This window comes from Helicoverpa zea, chromosome 7 (genome assembly GCF_022581195.2).
Source record: "Helicoverpa zea isolate HzStark_Cry1AcR chromosome 7, ilHelZeax1.1, whole genome shotgun sequence".
Classification (NCBI taxonomy): Eukaryota; Metazoa; Arthropoda; class Insecta; order Lepidoptera; family Noctuidae; genus Helicoverpa; species Helicoverpa zea.
The window spans coordinates 10,369,399-10,391,675 of record NC_061458.1 but is presented as its reverse complement, the minus strand read 5'-3'; the positions used below and the strand labels follow the sequence as shown (position 1 = coordinate 10,391,675).

General features: G+C 39.5%; 3 protein-coding genes across 11 annotated transcripts in view; 1 reads left to right on the top strand and 2 right to left on the bottom strand.

Annotated features, from left to right (window-relative positions):
* Positions 1–844: 844 nt before the first annotated feature.
* On the bottom strand, positions 845–2,084 carry LOC124632053 (40S ribosomal protein S14). The gene is made up of 3 exons (XM_047166706.1): positions 1,926–2,084; positions 1,502–1,746; positions 845–1,112 (listed from the first exon to the last, which is right to left on the bottom strand). Exons 2-3 carry the CDS (start codon positions 1,736–1,738, stop codon positions 894–896), a joined length of 456 nt encoding a protein of 151 aa, XP_047022662.1. The 5' UTR covers positions 1,739–1,746; positions 1,926–2,084; the 3' UTR covers positions 845–893.
* A 765-nt stretch (positions 2,085–2,849) lies between these two features.
* LOC124631764 (GTP-binding protein SAR1b) lies at positions 2,850–10,030 on the top strand. Of its 2 annotated transcripts, none has more exons than XM_047166356.1 (5): positions 2,850–2,868; positions 3,607–3,656; positions 4,701–4,820; positions 6,363–6,664; positions 8,250–10,030. In XM_047166356.1, the coding sequence occupies exons 2-5, from the start codon at positions 3,614–3,616 to the stop codon at positions 8,364–8,366; spliced, it is 582 nt and encodes a 193-aa protein (XP_047022312.1). In that variant the 5' UTR covers positions 2,850–2,868; positions 3,607–3,613; the 3' UTR covers positions 8,367–10,030. The 2 variants fall into 2 exon arrangements, with proteins under 2 accessions (XP_047022312.1, XP_047022311.1); XM_047166355.1 differs by lacking the exon at positions 2,850–2,868 and adding an exon at positions 3,146–3,307.
* LOC124631763 (histone-lysine N-methyltransferase 2C-like) overlaps positions 9,773–22,277 on the bottom strand; it is a 46,141-nt gene continuing 33,636 nt past the window's right edge. For all 8 annotated transcript variants that reach the window (XM_047166346.1, XM_047166354.1, XM_047166351.1 and 5 more), the window contains 8 exons: positions 16,190–22,078; positions 15,883–16,101; positions 14,960–15,115; positions 14,382–14,520; positions 13,715–13,988; positions 12,696–12,825; positions 12,166–12,348; positions 9,773–11,990 (listed from right to left, as the gene is read on the bottom strand). In XM_047166346.1, coding sequence (XP_047022302.1) covers positions 11,898–11,990; positions 12,166–12,348; positions 12,696–12,825; positions 13,715–13,988; positions 14,382–14,520; positions 14,960–15,115; positions 15,883–16,101; positions 16,190–22,078 — 7,083 coding nt within the window. In that variant the 3' untranslated portion in view covers positions 9,773–11,897. The remainder of the gene's footprint in view (positions 11,991–12,165; positions 12,349–12,695; positions 12,826–13,714; positions 13,989–14,381; positions 14,521–14,959; positions 15,116–15,882; positions 16,102–16,189; positions 22,079–22,277) is intronic.

Sequence of the window (22,277 nt, the reverse complement as noted above, 5' to 3'; positions counted from 1 at the left end):
AGAAGTATGTACATCGCCAACCATTGCGCTTACCGGGCAAATAGGTATATGATCGAGTCTGTACAACCCACCAACATTGCGTGTTGCGTGCCCTACTGGCTTGCCAACTACCTTTACGCTGTTATTGTTGTACATGTTACATCCTCTTTTATCAAAAACTACAGTAATGTCTTTGTCAACTCCCTACTTACAGAAATTAAATTTGTGCTTAATTCTGGAACAAAAAGAACGTTTTTAATACTACTTAATTCTAAGTTATTTTTCTTTAACAACTGTACATCACCAATGCCTGTCGAAGAAATCTTCTTATTATTGGCCAAAGTTATTACTTTACTCTCAACATTAGAATTGAAGTTAGAAAGCCATTCCTTTTTGCATGACATGTGTGTGGAGGCGCCACTGTCCACGTACCAATCCGACGAACTTATGCTTCCTCCAGCACCAAAAGACATTAATGTCGATTCCTTGACATATCCTTGCTTTGACTTTTGTCCTTTTTTCTTTTGCGGACAATTCAGACTTTTATGTCCAGGCTCCTTACATCGGTAGCACAAGTATGATTATTGTAAGTACAGTCGAGGACATTTATAAGTTTACTTGTTTGTACAGTCATGCACGATTAAAGGGAGGATGTTGAAGGAGTTCTTATATCTAATCGTACTGGCTGTTACAGTATTTATTTTTTATATTTCAAATATTTTCATGTCACTTGATTTGTCAAATTTCACTTAATAAAAATTTTTCCCTTTACATAATATCGTATTTTTCAATTACAACAATTTTACAACAGTAGGGCTTGGATATACTCTTAAAATATAAGGTAAAAATAAATAAAAGAAAGAAATACTGCAAACCCGTTTATTTAAAGTCCACAGTATGCTTAAACTAACAGATTACAACCTGCGACCTCTTCGGCCACCCTTCCTGCGAGTAGAGTCTGAGGGCACTGGGGTAACATCCTCAATGCGGCCAATCTTCATGCTGGAACGAGCGAGAGCACGGAGGGCAGACTGAGCGCCAGGGCCAGGGGTCTTGGTCTTGTTGCCTCCTGTGGCACGCAGCTTGATGTGTAGGGCGGTGATGCCAAGAGTCTTGCACTTCTCAGCAACATCCTGGAAAATGCAAAGTGTCAAGTTAATGATAATCAGATTTGCTAGGGGTAGACAAAATATGTTACCTACAGTATTTTAGTTCTGTTACTTTTATCAATAACTTAGGGCCAGTTAAAATAATTCTGTTAAGCAATTTTACCTCAGACATGGTAAACTTTATGAAAGTTAGTGTACTTGTAGTGAGTTGTGACACCAGCATTGAATGTTTATCAACTTAACAAACGATAGTTAATATATAATCTAATTTTCTTGTAATATTTAAGAAGGAAATCAAGGTCGAAAAGACTAATTCTCATCTGATAACATCCAAAATACAGACATAACCTCAAAATTTACTATGTTACTGCGAAATCCTCAAATTTTGGGGAGAATAAAAGTGGTAAACAAACCTGAGCGGCTAACATAGCGGCGTAGGGCGAGGCTTCATCACGATCAGCCTTCACCTTCATGCCACCGGTTACTCGGGCAATGGTTTCCCGACCGGACAAGTCAGTAACGTGTACGAATGTGTCATTGAAAGAGGCGAAAATGTGAGCCACTCCGAACACTGTCTCACCCACCAAGTGCTGTGGGCCCAGGGTTACCTGGACCTCCTCTTTCGCAACTTTGTTTTTCCTCGGTGCCATGGCTCAGCCTGAAAATAACAACACTTCAGAACCACTTTTGTAACCTAAAATATCTGAGTAATCCACACACTGTTTATCGCGTGCACAGAACTAGACATTAGATAAATGTTTCAGCCATATGTAACTGTAATTATTTCTCGTTTATTCAATAGTATTTAGACATTATTTTAATAAAACTCGATTATACCTTTAGCTTAAAAAGCTGTCAAAAATCAGAAAGAAACCGAGTTGTCAGTGTTGCCAATATAGTTACTAAAAATCTTGTTGCATTAGGAATATTAGTTTATTTTTTTCAGTGCACTTTTTACATTTATACTATTACAACGTCTAGTTTTGTATCTTACTCACCGTTTTGTACTTTTTCTTTTATCTTTTTAAACAGAACACAATTAATGTTTAACGCGCTAATTAAATGTTTGTAAGAAAGTTAAGAGACAAAAGTTACTTAAAGTTTACAATAATTCGTTTATAAATTTTAAATACAACACCAGTAATCTCGATACATACAGCTTGGCAAAAAAGAGTCTGACGCGGTGACAGTTGGAACTAAAAATCAAAATCAAATAAAAATTGTTAACATCGTTATAGTTCGGCCATTCAGAGAATGCGTTCCTGACACGTCGCGATTGAACTGACGACGTAACTTTGCAATGGCGTTGCAGTTACGATAAAAATATTTTTGCTGGTTGTTTACCGTTTTAACAATTGAGGAGCATTAAAACAACATTATTATATCAATAATCAATGAATGTAGTTACGTGTCGTCAGTTCAATCGCGACGTGTCAGGAACGCATTCTCTGAATGGCCGAACTATAATACTGGACATTGAAGTGTCCCATTGACATCGCCTACTTAGGATTGAATATCTCCAAAAATAACAAATATCAAAATCTGTGAGTCGTAGTATTCCGGGTTGCCACAGGTGCGATAGTGCTGACCTCATTTATTCCACACTCTTTTTTGCCAAGCTGTAAATAATATTTTTCAGAATAACTGAAATAGTAAAACTTACAAAAGAATTTATTGAATGGGGTATCACTATCACCGTGTTGCACTCAGAAAATGGTGTGTTCTAAATATTGATTTTACTTTGATAAGAAGCAATAAGTGTAAATCGTAGTGTTCAAATGTAGATAATTAAGTTATTCAAATTTTTATGTAAAGATTGCTTATAATGTTGTTTTAACCGACCTTCTAAAAACAATATATTTTTATTTTTATTTAGCGAACAAAAAGGAGGAGATGATTACAAAATCTAAATGTTACTTTAGATAAATCTGTACCAAAATTGTATTATTTCATCATACAGTGTTTTATTTATATAGGAAATAACGAATGCTCACTAATAAAAAATGCCAATTATTTTATTTATCTAGGAACGAATCCATAAACGCAATGTGACAACATCCGGAAATAGCGTACGTCATTGCCAACAGATTCATATTTCCATCGCATATTCGTTGCTGAGAAAAATCGTCGGTTTTAGCGACGTAACATATTGCAAATAAGTGTGAAATATTGTGATAAACTTCCTTTTAGCATTAGTTAAACTAGTTCAATTTTAAAAAGTGAGTATTTCCTTTGCGTTTTTGTGTAATCCAAGTTCGAAGTTTCAAGTACGGGAATGACGTTCTGTCATTCATGTTACTCAATTCAATATTGTATTCCTAATACGTTTTCGATGTCTCGTTGAGTTTGACTGCATGAGTGATGTGTGGTGGCACTGGTCAGTGAAATTCCACTGCTGGTTACTGCGACGTAATTGATAACAAAGCGATTTGCAAGTCATTACTCATTCCATGCCATACGCTCCTCTTTGTGATGAAGGTGGAGATGCCCTGAAATAATTTCGTTTCCTACGTTCCAGATTCAAAATGTTTATCTTGGATTGGTTCACTGGCGTTCTTGGGTTCCTTGGTGAGTGCTGTTCTTATTAGATCCCTTTTAGTGCTGTTAATTAGTCATTAATAAGAATTAATGATAATATGATTATTAAAGCATCCTAAAATAGCTGACTTATCTAACGTATAGTAAAGTAATATCAAAGAATTACCCTTAGAAACATAGTGGTATTTGTAAAGCTTGCTCAATGTTTGATGCAATAGTAAGTGCTATTAGATAACAACAATAAATTAATGTTCCTCAATGTGTTATTTAACATTCTCAGTATTTTGAATGTGTAGCAACTAGAAATCCAAGTAGTGGTTAATATTTACACTTGTGGCATAAACTGAATCAACAGTTTAATAATGAATCTAATTCATGAACTTGTGCTAATTACTGTCTAAGCAAGCATTGTTGCAAACAATACATATTGTTTTATTACATTTAGTTCTATTGCAGATTTATTTATTCTTTTCCTCCAAGTACACTATTCTTACAGTTAGGCTTAAAGGTTTAAACTAAACAGCTTACAATGTTATACTAACTAAACAAATAACAAAAAAATACTCTTAAACAGTAGAAAAATTATACAGATGAGTAGCAAACATTTTAAGAAAAGAACAAAAAAAATAAACACTAAAGAAACTATGAAACTACATAATTTCTTAACACAACTATTACTAAATGATGAAAAGTGAAGGTCACTGGTTAGTTTGACACAGTGACCTACAAACCATAGCCTTTTTAGGCTGGCATTGTTTCCTCAATGAAAATTTAATGGCTTCTGTAATTATGCATGAAGTTTTATACTACTTTATTAGTGAACTAATTAGTATTGCAATTATATTATGCTTTTTGGTTTAATTACATAAATACTTGAAATAGAATGAAACCAACTTTTTCAGTGTTCATTCAGTATAATTACTGGAAAAGATATTTATAGTGCAATTCTAAGTAAATGTACATATCAAGAATCAAATAACAGTGACTAGTATTTACTAGCAATATTTTAAATCATAATTCTATTTATTTATACATAAAGCTGTGAATGACTTAACATGGTGTCTTGTTTATCAGGTTTGTGGAAGAAATCAGGCAAGCTCCTCTTCCTAGGGCTGGACAATGCGGGCAAGACCACACTCCTGCACATGCTGAAGGATGACAGATTGGCGCAACACGTTCCCACGTTGCACCCCAGTGAGTAACTACTATGTTTTAGGTACTCTAAGTACATACAATGGATTTCTATAACCTAGTATGGTATGATTTGTTGTTAGAGATGGTTTTTGGATATTAGCTCCTTAGAAATTGTGTCAAAATGCAATTTCTAATTACAAAACAGTGGATTGGTTTTAGAAATCCACTGTTAAGCAATGAAACTGATGGTGACTTAAAGTGGTCTTGATAATGTTATAATAAAAAGACTACAGTCAAATTTGTGAGTCATCATTACTTTTTATTATAATTCTGATACAAGTCTAAAGTTCAGTAAAGGTAATTACAGACAAAAAATATTAAATAACCTTGTTTGTGTGTATCCTCAAAGTTGATATTTATGGAGTTTTTTTGATCAAGATAACCCTTTCTATATGACCACCACTCAATAAAATTAAAGAGGAAAAACTATACATTTACTTCTTACAAGGCCATAATAACATTATTACAATTTTATGAATATTCTATAATCATAAAAGTTGAATTTACAGTTTCTTTTGTTACACTTTGTACTTAACTTTTATATAATTTAACAAAAAATAATAAAACATATTTTAGTAAATATTACACACATCCAATTTTCAACTAGTTTGAAGCTACCACAATAATTTCAATAATAGAGGTGGTTTCAAGGTCACTACGCCGTCTAATTTCCTGATTTGAATCAATTATCTTGACAAATATAGCAAAGAGGTATCATGATGACTGGCAAGTTATTGTCAAAATATAGTTCTATAACATTTTCATGTGCCAAGACTACTTACACTATAAACAATAGCAACAATCTTATTTATAATTAAAATGTATGAACTTGCTGTTTTATAATGTTCTCTTTACTAACACATTTGCATCCTGTAAGATAACCATCATTATCTTGTTTCAAACTAAGTATCCGTTATCATGAAAAATTCTTAGCACACTTAATAGAGTTATTTATAACTTATTCATATTTTTATTATAAAATCTTGTAGGGAAGTTGAAATTAAGAATAAAAATGTTTTTTTTTTTTTTAAACCAAAAGCCAAAAAGTAGTTTTGTGAATACTAGGTCTCTTTTATTATTGTTATTTTAATTTATTCTGACTTGGCTTTCTGTGACCGCACTTAGAATTAATATGTGTGTGGTGTGATCAATAATAACATTGGCTGTACTATACTGGTATATTCCTTGATATTAATCTTGTTGGCATGTATTAGTAGTCGCTTGTACGCTACATCTGTTTTGAATACAAAGTTGGTCTTAGAAGTTAATTATTAGACCAAAGTAAATGTTATATCTAGCTAGGGTATAAAATCAAGTCACCGTCTTAATTCTGGGGTCAACTCTACAGTTTAATCACATACCTACCCTAATATTTCACACATCTGGATGAAGCCTGTCGTAAGCCTCAAGTTTTTATACTGCACTGTTCATAATGTCAACAAGTTAGCTTCACCCTCGCTTGAAAGTGGTACACTAATACCACACACAATAAGTAGCAAAGATTATTGAATCTGCTCTTATGCTTAATGTTACACTCCACAGCGTCGGAAGAACTGTCAATAGGCAGTATGCGGTTCACAACGTTCGACCTCGGTGGACATCAACAGGCGCGGCGCGTGTGGCGCGACTACTTCCCGGCGGTGGACGCCATCGTGTTCCTGGTGGACGCCTGCGACCGCCCGCGCCTGCCCGAGTCCAAGGCCGAGCTGGACTCGCTGCTCACCGACGAGACGCTCAGCAACTGCCCCGTGCTCATCCTCGGCAACAAGATCGACAAGCCTGGCGCCGCCAGTGAGGATGAACTCCGCCAGTTCTTCAACTTGTACCAACAGACCACTGGGAAGGTGAGCACACTACATCTTACTCAGCTATTTTATTTCCCCACTGCAAGACACAGGTATCTTATTTTGGAACTTTTTGGAACCGTGCAGCTAGTGTGACTTTTTATAGGAGCCTGCAAAGGCCTATTTTAAATAAAAACTTTATAAAGGGAAGGAAGAGGTGGTGTCTTTATGCATACTGATAAAAAGTAAATGCATTTTGTTGTCTAGGTACTTCTAATTGCAACAAAATTAGTTCGACACTTTATTTATGAAAGCGTAACGAACAGTTAATTGCCCATTTATATTTTTTGAAACAAAGATTGCATCTATTTATAACTGCTGTATTCTTTGTGATGTAAACGGCAAAAATAGACTAAAAACAATGACTCTTGAGCTTACAGTTCTATCTTCATTGTCCATGTTGTAACTTTAATTAAATGCAAAACAATTCAATAGACTTTACATTATCATCCTGGTGCTATATAAATTAATACATCAGCCAACTGACCCATTTTATAAGACTCTTATCATTTGTATTTTTATGCTCCGACTACTTTGGTAAATGTATGTACTTTTATAATTAATAAGTTATTATTCGCGGCGTCTACGCATAAATAGTTAGGTCAATATACCCGGAAAAGTAGTCTGTAAACTACAAGATTCATCAAAATGGATATCTTCATTCTAGGACATCTATTTATTCTTTACATAAACCAATCAATCATTACATTGACAGCATTTTAGCTGTTACGTAAACGTGCTATCTTTTCCCTATCAGTCAGTCTCACCATGTAAAAGATACAATCTTTGCCACAAGTCCGCCACCGCAGACCTTGTCCCCGCGTATTATCTAGTATTTATATTTATTTATTAGTACCGTTATCGCATCGTAAATGCATGAACGTGCCTGTAGATTTACCAAATCTTCATTTTAAATAGAATTACGCAGTGTGCTTCCCATTGCCGTTCTTTTTCTTCCTTGTTTCCATTTTATACTGAAGAGATAGATTTTTGAACCTAACAGGTGGTTAATTAGGGCAGGAATTGTCTAATTGGTTTCAACTTGTTGCATGTGTTTTTTTTTTAATTTTGAATAATTGCCATTCTATAATAATATAGGCGCAGTATCGATTATGTTAAAAGTATAACATAGCTGGTAGAATTGGTATGCAGGCTTGTCAAGGTTTATTTATTTATGCTAATTAACTCGACGTAGTGCCAGGTATAAATTGGTATTATCTATTGCGGTAACAACGTGATATTTCCAAATCTAGGTGCAGTTAATTTTCTTTGTATTTATTAGCCATATCTTGCATAGATACAAGCCTCAAGTGATATAGTTTGTCAAGTATGCCTTTAAATAACTTATTCGTCACCAGAGTATCTACTCCACTCTTGAATTAATACTTCTAAACTAAATACATAAATACCCAGGTGACATAGCTCATAGGTTTGCTAGGCTTTACAATCTCTTATAATAAGTGTAGTGTTTTAATATCTTCTGGAAGATGGGAGTTCAAGATCGCGGAACGATGCCTGCATTATTGAGCTTATGAAATAATGACGTATGTCCGAATGTGCTAAGCCTCATCGTACATTGTTGCAGGGCAAAGTATCGAGATCAGAGCTGCCCGGGCGGCCCCTGGAGCTGTTCATGTGCTCGGTGCTGAAGCGCCAGGGCTACGGCGAGGGCTTCCGCTGGCTCGCGCAGTACATCGACTGAGCGCCGCGCCCGCCGGCTCGCTTATACTCGCGTATGCTTCTCATATAAATGTCAAAACGTAGCCGCCCAAACGCAATAATATACTCTGTGCCTGTGTATCATTTCTCTTACTTTACATTGTCACGTGGTTTATACATGAAATGGGACTTTACTATTATGTACATATTTAGGTGAATGATGCTTTTCTCAAGTTTTTAATAATACAACCATGCTTGTTTTCGGAGTTGTAGACTTTGCCACAATTTCGTTTAATGTGTGAGGCGATTACATACTGTATAGCTAGAGAGAATAAAGCGGCTACGTTTCTCAGATGTATATATGCTCAGAACGCGCCCGGTTGTAAGCAGCCCAACCATCGCTCACTAGTAATGCTTAATATATAGTGTTTGTAACATCTCGGTATCGATACTAGACATTTACTAAACGAATCCTTTTTATTATTGTAAGAAACATATTTCAATAAATAAAATAATAATTTATTATACTGCCTCTTTTTCCTAGGTTAAGTAACTAATTTGGCAGTGCCCTGTGTTGGGTTCACACCTCTGTATGTGTACGAGGTTTTGCCGCTTCTGATGTGGAAGCAAATGACGAAGTACTTAGTTACTAGCAATACTAGTGTTAAAGTACAAATGTGTCGCGAGCGAGCATTACTAGTTAGCGATTTATAATGTAATGCGGTTCTACAATATCTCAGCTACGAATAGCTGCTAGCTGTATTGTTCAGTGATTTTGATTTTGGCTGTAAACTGAAACAACAATTATAATTTTACGTAAGTCTAATGATTGCGTCAGGTGTTTCTTCAAGTCCTTTAGGTTTGTAAAACCATTATAAATTTGTGTCTATATAAATAAGGTAATGGTGCAAAGCATGGTCATTTGGTATTATGTATCATTTCATCGCCAAATATCTTCAACTGTTGAGACAAAGCCGCGCTACCCTGTACAAGCAGCTCTGTCGTATGTCCTCCTCTAGTAAGCGTTACAGACAGTTTCCGTCTCACCCTCGAGTCGAGTGTAACACGCAATTCTATTCAAATTTTAACATTAATTTTCTTATTCTCATTCCAACATGAGTGATAATTTTGACTCGATTATGTATTTATCCAATAAAGCTCATTGTGTTGTATGTGTTAAAGTGACGAATGTTATATTTTTGTAAATTATTTCAATCATTTGAATTTTTCGGAATGTTTAAATAGACATTGTAAAGAAACGGCTAGTCTACGTTAGTGGTAGCTGAGACTTGAAATGAATTTTAATACTTACTCAGTTAAGGTTTATAGTATACAAATATCTTCCATTAATACTAATTGAAGGTGCAGCAAAATGGAACCAATAAACAGTATTTCATTATTTCTGTTTTCAAGCACAATCAACTAGATCATTATAAAGATGTATTTTTGTTTCGATCAGATTTTAAAATATTACATCAGTGAAAGGAATTTGTAACGATGTTTTCTGGTGTGTTTCCATTAGTCAATTGACGTGAAGTTCGAGACACGCCTGTTCGCGCGATGGTCGCCTCGCTAGACAAGCCGTTTCCAATAACTCAGTTGCGATCAACGTGTGCTGGCTCTCCAGCTTTACTTAGACAATGTTCTTTGGTATATTATTTGCAGTTTAAGTAAAAGAAAGTTTGTAATAAAATTTATATGAAATAACTCGCTGTTTTATTTTATCCATAAAATCCCTGATGATATGGAAAAAATCTAAAAATGAAAAAATCTTTGGGCATGGTTTACAGGTTGAGATCGATTGTGTAACAACAAATAAAAACTGTTTTATACTAATTAAAATTTTAATTATAGGAAAATAATGCAATAAAAATACTAATGTATAGAATATTACTAAAGTACATAATTTTACAACTTTCAAAATGTTCTCTCATGAAAATAATAATTTGAGTCAAACTTTAGTGCATAATGTATGGGAATGCTTTAAATAAAATCGATGGAAACATTTGATGAGTGGTGTATAACTGATTACAAACAATGCATAAAACATATCTATTCCATGATTACATGTTCAAATGTTCATCACTGCGCTAGTCATATTTACAATCTGTACTCAAGATATGATATTGCACATTTAACACTTAAAATTACATTGCATGAATTTATAACATTGGTAGACGGCGACCTGCGTTACATAATTCCTTGTGCTACATACATACATTATATAATATTTCTCTATAACCAGATCTTACAAGCGCCTCGGTAGATTCCTGATACTCTACAGACGTCGTACGCGCACGAGCGTAGCGGTAACGCAACAAGCTAACCTAGTAGGTTATAATGGCCACTACATAGTGAAGTTCACGCGAAATTATGTGAGGTAATATCACATTTGGGACTATTCATTAAATTTATTACATAAATAATTACACTAACTACTATATGTGCACGTTGTTTTATTCACACCATTTATTTGAGACGGTGGCACTATGTATAAACCATTACTTTGAGTAAATATTCGTAAAATAATTTCATCACTAAATGTCATGTCTTCTCTCGAAAATATATATGAACCCTTCTCCTAACACTTGTCCTGCTGAGCAGTATGCGATAAACCATGTGAATAAAAGTACGCACGCAGACACTCATACATACAAACAGGCAACAGTATACATTAAAGTTCGTCCACCGTCGGAAGGCGCGATGTGTTCCGCAGATCTAAGCTACGGAGTTCAACAACAACGGGTCAGGCACATCGTGGCGTCTCGTGCCGCTCCATTAGAAATTATATTACTACCCTGTTCATGAAACGCGTTCATCTACCTAACACTGGGCCCTCGATAATTTCTAATAAAGAGGATATTAATATCGCTAAATAAATTGTGCTCTATGCATACTAAATGCAGACTCGTCTATTTGGTAACTTAACCTAACAATTAGTCACTGCTGAGATTTACAAGTATACGGTGAGTATACGCAAGTATTGATTGCCTGTGACGATCTAGGTGCGATACTTCTCAAATAAATGTTAATTAATAAAATCATTTAAAACAGCGACACAAAACATCCATAAAATACACATAACATAATAAAATTATACACTTATTCTACTCTACTCTCGTAAAACGTCCACATCTAAAACATTTAAAATTCAATAACAACTTTTTATATTGATTTAATATTATTTACAAAAAAAGGTTTCCGATCCGATTGATTACCGCGACAGTTAAATATAATAGTTATAAAAATGAAGATTACCGGTAAGTCTGTTGATATTGTCTTATTCGTAGATCACACATCAGCTTAAACAGAGTGAATCGTTTAAATAAGTCTAATAATAATGATTTATTTACTTACATGTAGTACAATCACTTTGGTACATAAAACTAGGTATCATAGCCTTTCCTACGCTAAATTAAAACCGAGTATGGTTGTATATCAATGTGTAGAGGTAAATGTGCTACAGTATTTACATTTAGACATGAATATCCAACGGTGCGAGTGCACACTGGGCGTGTATGTGTGGGTTCAGTCTCCGGTGCAGGTGGTGACGACAGTGGTGCGGGTTCGGTGTTCAGTTCATCCACTTGCGGCAGTTGGGCGCGCCGCACATGCACATTATTTTATGAGCGTCGTCTTCTATGTCGAATTTGTAGTCGTATGCCAACTGTTGAAAAAAAAAACATTCATTAAGTATAGAAACACGAATGAAAACATATGTATGTGTATATAGGACAGGTTTGCTCTCCATCTTGTTACGCTGTTCTCTGTCGGGTCGAATCTTATAAAAAGTACCTCGTCTACAACATGGAATGCTTCTAAAGAATTAGGCTATAATTTACCTCTTCCCCGCGCGCGATGCGTCGCTTGGCGAATATGATGATGCGCAGATGTCGGTCGACCTCGACGGTCTCGGCGACGCAGTTGGGCTGGCACGAGTGGTTGATGTAGCGAGCGAGCCCGCCCGACAGCGTCGCGTCCACCACGCGCCGCTCGTCCAGCCGGAACATGTAGATGCCGCGGTTCTGCAATGTTATATGAACTTAGTGGACTTTTATATTGATATTAGTTTAGTACGGACGAAGCCTTGGGGCAAAACAGCTAGTTTTATTTTTATAATACACAAATTCTTAATAAACATGGGTAGGTTGACACCAAAACAAACTTATATCCGCTGATGTAGTATTTTTTGCCCTATGTAAGCTAAGTCAAATTCTAACCTATGCAAAGGTGCTTAGCTCATTCAGAATCGTTACCTTATCAATTATTTTTTTAATAATGACCAATAAAACTGTGAATGTCAAAATTGTAACAACTGAGTGCAATATTATGTTTCTTAATCCACTAACATTGCTTTAATAATATTCCTTACCTTAGCTTCATATTGTTTCTCCCGTATCTCCGATAGCTCGGAGCGTATAATCTCCCCGATGTACTCGATGACCATGGTATGTTTCTCCAAGTCCCGGGCGGCGTACAAACCCAACCCCTGGATTTTAGACCTAGAAATATTTTATATGTTAGATTCATTGATCAGTTTGTTTTCGTATCTAGAGGTTGATCTGAAATGGGAATTAAATACTGTTAAATATTTTTTTTTGGTATTTCTCCTCCTTGTATTTGTCATGTTACTGAAAGAAAAAAGATCTTGGTTGTTTCTGCCATAATTTTGGTGTCGTATCTAAGTATTTCAACCTCTTTGTACACAATAATTTCGTATTCTCCGTTTCTCATTCTTACCGTATATTTTCGAAATCAATTGCTATTTCATATTGTTTATTATGATATTCATTATGATATGCATTTTTGATATTCGTCATGTTTCTTCATAAAATTGACTCGTATCTGTGCATGTGATGTCACTGGATGAGTCGTTGGTCATCTCTTCTGTTTTTAAATGTTCGCGGCTAGTTTTTGTTTCATTTTCGTTAACGGGTACAGCTTGTAGTGACGGCTCAACTTGCTCACTGAGATTCAGCATAATATGTTTACAATATGAATGTGACCTGATACCAGTAAGTCGTTAATTTACTTAGATGTCTATTCAGTTTTATCTGACTGTTTTTGAAGTGGGTTGATTATATCAATGAGTTAGGTTAGGCTGTATATTCAATTTCATATCACAGGTTGTCTAGCGTTTATTGAATATACATAGACAAGAAAATAAATTACCACCATTATGATGGTTGATAGCACCACTTAGGTGACAACTTATGCGCAAAATATTTCATCACCCTTTTAAAGTTATAATTTGACCATAAGTAGGTAAGGAAAGAAAAAGAAACATTTATTGGCACAACATAAGACAAACACAAAAAATTACATAAAAAAGGAATGTGTGTGCCAAATAGGTCCCGTTAAACTTTATGATAGTCAATAAGCAGCACATACCTGGCGAGGTAGACGTTGTTCCGCCACTCGCTCTTCATCTTCTTGTACTGCGAGCTCTTGGTGTGCACGAACTGCTTGGAGTAGGGGCAGGCGGGGTGGTCGGGCATGGGCGGCGGCGCGGGCGCGGCGGGCAGCAGGCTGCGCGTGGGGCGGCGCCACGCGGCCCGCGCCCGCGCCTCGCTGCGCGCGCAGCCCGACGGGTTCACGGCCAGCCCGCCTTCCAGTAGCGCTGACCGACCGAACTTGAAGCGGTAGTCCGTCAGCGTCTCTATGCCTAAAGATATGGGAACATTGTTGATTATATAGTCGTTTGTTTATACTGGGAGCTTCCCAACGGTGAAAAAAAAGATCAAATTGAAATTGTTCAAAATCTTAAACATTACAGCCTTACTACAAAACCTTAAACATCTGCTTAACACTTGTCTAAAAAAAGTGTGGCTGCAAAACGGACTTTATTTCAACGTAATCTGTCATTTTTTTAGACAAGTGTCCAACAGACGTTTAAAAGTTTTTGTGGTACGTCGGATATAAATTAACGCCAAAGGATGAATAAAAAAATTGTATGACTCAGAGCTAGTATGTTGATTGTAGCTAAGTTGAGTTGACGGTAAAACACGGCAGATCACTTGAAATAGTTTAGTCACAAAAAATATTGTCAATAACTTACCAGGCAAACTCTCGAGTACTCTGACGACAGCTGGTTCAGTCAAACCGAACAGATCTTCTCCAGTCACATAGTTGGGCCACAGTTTCAGTACTCCTTCTTCAGGGCGTCCTTCGCGTAATGCCGCTACGGCGTCTAATACCTAAACAAATACGTTATACATTAATTTAAAAACTAGACATCTTTACCGGGGCCTACACATTCTGTGGCCGTCTTGTGGTATCTTATGGGTGACACTGCTGGTCCACCTGTTTGGATGCATTCAGTTTGGACGTGTCCAGCTCAGTCCCATTTTAATTTTGCAGTTTTTTTTTACCCACATCGAAAATTCACGTTGAATATTAATTCAAGATATTTAAAAATAGTTTGTAACAAAATAACATATTGTTATATGTAGTCATTTCAGTTCTTGTCAGTTATTGTATTGCAAGTCTGAAGGGAATTAGGTTAACCACTCTTTTTTACTCCAACATTGTCATTCTCCATCTCAATTCCGAGCTCTACGTTCTTCCCCACTCCCGCCACCAGCAGACACCTAGATGTTTCCGTGACGAAAATAAGTTGTCGCTCACTATACTTACATTAGCCCAGGCGGCGCGTGGCGTGGCGGCGGCGCACTCGTTGCGCGGCTCGTCCTGCGCGCGCACGTGGAAGCGCGGCCGCCCCGCCTCCTCCGAGATCCAGCACAGGTAGCGGCAGCGGCAGTTCGCGCGGGACATCGACCAGTAGAAACGGACCTATAGACAACATGCCAATCAGTAAAAGACAAGAAAAAACAGCCTAAAATATTGATTATATTGGACACGTAGTTTTCTTTTCTCGAGTGGCGGATCTACCAGTGGGCAAGCCCACAACTGTTACTGTGACATCACAATTATTTCCTTTAGGTAGTCCCCTATGCACCCCTTCTGTAGACTGTACTCTCACTGTTTATGTTCCCCTATGAACTACCTATATATATTCTTCTTATTTACTCCCTTATACACTACCTCCATCTGGAGTCGTGGTGGCCTAGTGGGTAAAGGACCAACCTCAAGTACGAGGGCGCGGGTTCGATCCCAGGTCAGGCAAGTACCAATGCAACTTTTCTAAGTTTGTATGTACTTTCTAAGTATATCTTAGACACCATTGGCTGTGTTTCGGATGGCACGTTAAACTGTAGGTCCCGGCTGTCATTGAACATCCTTGGCAGTCGTTACGGGTAGTCAGAAGCCAGTTAGTCTGACACCAGTCTAACCAAGGGGTATCGGGTTGCCCGGGATACTGGGTTGAGGAGGTCAGATAGGCAGTCGCTTCTTGTAAAGCACTGGTACTCAGCTGAATCCGGTTAGACTGGAAGCCGACCCCAACATGATTGGGAAAAGGCTCGGAGGATGGATGGACACTACCTCCATCTGTTATCTATCTACAAAAATCAAGATACATAACTATGTATCTATTTTTATTTGTACTTATTTTAAGTTTAAAATCTCGAAAATGTCAATTATTGTTCAAAGCTACTTACAATTTTGTACCCAATAGGGTAGATGTAATTCGGCGTATGGAATGCCGCGAGCTGATGCGGCAACAGATGTCCAGGGCTCAGAAATATGAGTCCTCCCACTCTGATGAGATGGTTCGTATCAGAATGCAGCATGACTGATGCCACTTGACGTTGTTCGTCACGAGAGATGTACACACGACGCTGTACGCTGAGGGTCGTAAGCTCGTTGTCTTTTTCATTCTGTGGATCAAATAATGAATGATCAAGAATTACGTATTTAAGTGCAAAAAAAAAAATACGATGGACAATATATTACTTAAAAACTTACCTTGGGAGCATGTGACGCGCAGAAAGCAGTCTTGTTCTTATAGAAGACGCAGTTGTCTTTGACCGCGCAGCCGAGATGGTAGACACTGCCACAGCGTACTTTGAAGCATCGCACAGTTGCGCCGAGTCGACGGCACACGGCACACGTGGCATTCGAACCAGCTGCTAATGCCGTTTCTACGTTCATGAGAGCGCCGCTCACGGTCTCGTACACGCCTTCAGACCACAGAGCGCAGTTTAAGTGCACCCAGCGGTTCACGTCACAGTTCAGTAGACGTGACACGCCGTCCGCGACACCGTCGCCTTGGATACCACACAACTCACACCGTCTTGCGTCTTCATTTGTGACGGGCATTATAGCGACGCCAGTTCGGAACACTAGCTCAGTGAGCTCTCTGTCAGTCGGGCGCTTGTACTTCACAGGCGGGCCAATACAACCCGGCGACCACGCCTTGTAGCGTACTCCTCTGTATTTCTCCCTCTCGGTACTTTGGTTACTCTTGTCATCTTGCTCACTCTTCAGGTCTTCATCGAGCGCGCTGACGTCATCACCAACCTCCTTCATCAGTTCGTCGTTATCTAAAGAGTCCATGAACGACAAATCCATTTTCTCGTCTTTAATGTCTGGCTTTATATCTAAATCGTCAGTCTCCATACTTTCCGTGGATGCTGTGTCGAAATCATCTCGGTCCTTAGACAAGTTGGTATCGACTTCAGACTTCGTATCTTCCTTGACAGCAGTCTTAGCTTTTCCATCAAGAATGATGTTAGTAGGACGCCATGCAAAGCTCTCGTAACATTGTGTGCTACAGAAGTATAACTCTGAATCACTATCACAGAGAATTTCTTCGGCATTACCCTTATTAGCGGAGAGTAATGGGAACTCGGATGCTTTAGCTCTTACGACTGAATCGAGGATGACAACGTCACAATGACGACAGAATTTGGCCGCTCCGTTAAGTATACTTTGGATGTCAATAGGCGTTCCCTCTTTGCCATCCTTACCCTTGGACCTGTAGAGACCAAGCTTATGTGATGGTGGAGTTGCAGTCCTTTCTATGATTTGATACGACGTAGGTGGCGGAATGTGTAAGATTCCGGCGAGCTCTTTGAGTACGCCAAGAATATCTTCAGCAGCTCCAGACGTGAGGGTGAGCGTGACGGTGACATTTTCATTTGTTTCGGTACTACCAGGTGAATCTCCGCCCTTAACTTTAGCGGCATCAGTGTCGAGAGTCTTAAGCGCTTTCGAATTCTCGTCGTCATCTTTCGACTGATATAATGACACCGGTTTCACTCTGATGGGTACTGGTGCAATAATAGGTATTATAGGTGAAATACGTCCAGAAGCAGAGTCACTATCTTCATCCTCTTCTTCATCATCAATGAGTTTGAGACCAGGGAAACGGTTGGGAGGTTCCGTTTCGAGGCATTCAGGACTAGAGCAGCTAACAATGCTATCAGGCGTGTCCGTATCTCTCTCTTTACAGATGAAGTCCAATTTCTTATCCTCTGGGTCATCATCAAATAGAATAGGCTGGAACTCTTGGTCATAGAAACCTCTCTGAGTGGACGCTGGTGGTTTCTCAGGCAGAGGTTCCTCTTCTCCAAACGGTTTCGTGTTGTAGTAATCTCCAACGTTAGGTATTTTTGCATTACCGAATTCGCCAACTAAGTCGCCTTTTAATAGATCGTAGTCTTTATTTTTTAATTTTGTCAAGTCTCCAGACCCGAATAGTGGGCAAACTGCAAAGTTTGTAGTTAGAGCGGGTTCTTGTATTTGCATTGCTGGCAGTAAACGTAACTGTGTCATGAGGTTGTCAATAAACGTATCGTAGTCTTCCTCATATCGGGAGCCCTTGCGCGGTCTCTTCTTAGCATTAGCTGCATTCAAGTTGTTTTCAGCGGCAGCTTTCATATTCATTTGTATTTGTTTTCGTTTCTTTTGTTGATATTCACGACGTTTACGCTTCTTGGCTTCCGATGGAGTCTCGGGAGCATTGGCTTCTGAGGCCGCATCCATATTGACATTCTCCGTGAATTCTTCTTTCATAGGCTGGTCAAGCTTGCCCTGATCAGACGCGGTTGAAACTCCAGAAGTCGCGGACTGCTGAGAGCTTTCGTCTAGTAACTCTTTCTTTACATCCATAGGAGTAAACGGCCTGTGCACAGGACTTTGTTGAGGAGGAGCAATTTCTTTCTTTATAGCTTGTTGTAGCTGCTGATTCTCAATACTCATTGGATACATTTGCATAGTTTTCATAGTGGGTGAGCTTTCTGGTATAGGAGTGGTCTCCTCTTTGCTCATCATCTTAATAGGCGGCTTGCGAACATCCATCAAGGATTGCGTCGACGTTTGTGTCAGTGGGGATATCGAGGACGTAGGAATAGTTTGAATGGGCCGGGTGTTGAACGGCGAGTTCACAACGCTACTAGTCATTATATTATGTCGTGGGGAGTTCTTTGGTATTTCTACTTCTGGCGTCAGAGCTAATGTTGGTGGCGGTATTGAAGGTCTTGCCAGCTGAGCTTCTAGAGACGGTATGGTGCCCAATGCTGGCGCAGTTCTCTGTATGGTCAGTGTACGTTGAGGGACAACTGTAGCCGCGGCAGTGGTGGTTTGAAGCAGTTGCTTCAGCAACACGTTCTGAGACTCATCATTCTTCTGGTTGGCTGTAGTCTGTTGCACATTGTGTTTATTTGATGCATCTGTCGTAGTAGTTGTAGAAGTGGCTGGCTCATCTGTCTCCATCGGCTCTGATTTTACTACTACGGCTTCAACGCTATGCCTTTTCGTGGGTTGAATATGCCCCACGATAACTTCACTCTTTGGCTCGTCTGTGGACTTAGATCTCTTTAGAGGTGAGGTTAGTTGCGTGTGTAGCAGTTTCGATGACGTGATGAAGTTGATGGAGCCGGGCGGAGCAGGCTTGACGGGTATCTGATTGATCCCTGAACTAACAATGCTATGCGTACGCACAGTAACGTTCGGAGCTGGCTCCTTGTTACCCATCATTGGTCTAGAGGTCATGACTAGAGCTGGCGGCTGACTAGAACTTATGCTTTGCTGACTGAACGGTAGATTACTAGTATTTATTTGTCTTGTAGGTTGTAGTAACGTGTGACCTAGTATGCTAGTTGGCAGTGACGATTGATTCTTTTGGAACCCACTCATACTGGTAGTGATTGTGTTATTCGAGTGTATCATAGTAGCAGCTGCCGTAGAACTATGTATTTTCGAGAGAGCTGGCATTTGAATTATTTGAGAAGCGACCGAGGTAGGTCCGGCGTCATCCATGGGTGAGAACGACTGATTCGAGATCATCTGTGCGGGAGATTTCATTAGTGAGTTTTGTATGCCGACCGGGGAGTTAATGGGCGAGACATTGGGTGACTTGCGCATTTGTCCGATCGATGAGAGCGTGTTAACTCGAGAGCCGATAGCCTGCGCGGCACTCATGGGCAAACTCTCGGAGCTGGGTATAGATGTGATGGGTTTACTATCAATTCTTTGTATAGGCGATGGCCTAGACGCTGCCACCTCAACCTTGGAAGAAGGTAGCAAGTTTTCAAAATTCACTTGTGTTGGTGTTGTGGCGTCACTGTTTTTCCTCATGACGGGTTGTGTGTCCACTTTAGACGTGTTGGGGTTAAGTGATGACATGATTGTTCTAATCTGTTGCGATACATTCACCATGTTTGAGGTTAGCTCGGCGGGTTGCGAGAGCGGCGACAGTTGAGGTACAGTCGCTGACTGCAGCGCTAGTCTCTCTGGCTCTCGCTTCGTAAAACCTGAATTATCCTGGCTTTCCTTTTGTTCTGGTTTTGGAGTACTGACATTAGGGTTTTGGACACTTTGATTACCAGGTTTAGGATTTTGCTGTTTCATTCCATAAGTTTTGGTTTCATCGCCAATGTTTTCAAGAATATGGAGCATGTCTTCGAATGTCTCCACGTGTTTCGTATTCTCTGCGGTCTCGTGGTGTTCCTGCATTGTAATGTCATTTAAATACCGCTCTTGAGACGGCGTCGGTGAAGGAATAGATATTTGCACGGAATCTTGCGCCATGTCCGAGGTAATCTGCATGTTTGAGTCTATAACCATCTCTTTAGTTTGGTTAGCAATCGCTTTTATTGTTTTGACCACATTCTCTTCTGGTTTGCTCTCAGACATCGGAGGCGGCGGCGGTGGCTCAGAAATGCTCTTATTGTAAGAAAGTAGCAAGTTTGTCTGTATGTTATCCTCTGGTTTATCCTCATCGTCGCCCTCCATAATATTATCAGGAATTTTCTCTGGAATTGGATCAGGACTCTTTATGTCAGCCTTTCCTAGTAATAATGGCGTTCTATCGCTAAGACACAACGTATGCGGGAGTTCTGTCTGCTGACTGATTTCACTTTCTATGTCAATATCCTTGTTTGGCTCCTTAAATATCCCAGGTCTCTGATCCATTTGCGATGAGCCCTGAGCGGTCAGTGATGTCAACTGTTGTGACGTCGATGTCATGGGGTTGGTAATAATATCTTTCTCCGGATTATTTTCAGATGACACAGTACTGTCAGGTGATGCTGCGTCATCTTGGAATATCTTAGCCGGTAGAGTTGCGTCATGAGTTACCGACAAACTTGATAGCTTGGAGTTAGATAATGCAAGCATCATTGGTTTCTCGATAGTTTTAACAATTTTTTGTTTCACTTGGTGTTGTGTCAATATCGAGACTGGTACTCGAGGTGGGTTTACATTAGCTACTTTTGGTACGTTCGACGATATTACACTTATAACTGAGCTTATTGGCTTGGAGAGCGGTGGAGTCGACATGTTGATCGTGAGCGGTGGATTAGTCAAATTCAATGGAACTTTCTTCATCTGCGTTTTCCCGACTCCGCTTACATGACTGGCCACGCTTGCGATGGGTACTGATAGATTCTTCAGTACGGGAACAGAAATAGTTTGGTTGGCTATCGAGACGGAGGCTACAGTCGCCTGCGATACCTCGTCAAGTATCTTAGTGTTAGTGTGCGGTGAAAGCATTGTCGCACTTAGTAAAGGCAAGCGAGCGCGGGAACCAGTGCCCGGCTTAAGGATTTTATATTGCTGTACGCTAGCTGGTTGTTTTCCTGTAGATAAACTAATCACAGCCACAGTCTTAGTGGTAGTTTCAGTACGTGTCGGCGCCCTTTCAGCCGTCTCGTCTTCAGTTTCATCATCAGGCTTACCACTATCTATCAGCTCTTCAAAGTCTTCCTCAGTAGCGATACGTTCCTCTGGCGAGATCGCATCAGGTTCGACAAGTACTATGTCATCATCATCTAAATGTTCTACGAGTTCTTCAACATCGTCATCGTCATCGGACCGAGTTAGTGATGATCGTGGTTCGTCGCTGCGGGAAGTGCGTGGTCCATATTCTAAGGCATCAGGTGTGTATACTACGTAGCTTCGAGCGTCAGCTGAAGTAGGGGACGCAGTAGGGTCGGTTTCCTCTCTATCAGTATGATGAGTAGCCGCTGTACCTAACATACGTGGTCGTGGTGGTGTACGGCGTTTAAGTATTGATACTTTAGTTAGATGCGCGGGTCGACGCCTATCTTCTTCTCTAGGCGGCCATCCGGGTGCACCTCCGAATAGACCAGGTTTGAAATACCTGTATCCGGGTGGTATTGGCGCGGGCGCGTGGGGTCCGTGTAAGCCTCCGCCGTGGTCATGCATGCCCGGTGCATGGGGGCCGTGCATGCCTCCACCATGCTCGTGCATGCCGCCCGGTGCGGGCGAGGCTGCCGGGGAGGCGGATGGTGTTGGAGTACGAGCCACGTGGGGTGAACGAGCTACTGATGGCGAAGCGGGAGCCCCGCCCATAGGACTGTATTGTTGGCGTTGTAGCATTTGTTGACGCTGTATAGAAAATAAGTCAAGGTTAATCACGATCTTGTAACCAATGAGAAGCTTGATTATTATAGTCAATTTGAGTAGGCAAGAAAGGTTTACCTTTACCGTTAATCTTGATAGGACTTCACACAAATACATAGGAAGTAAATAAACTACTGCTTGAAATAATGATTCAATCGATAGAGTTCCTGTTATTTTTAGCTGA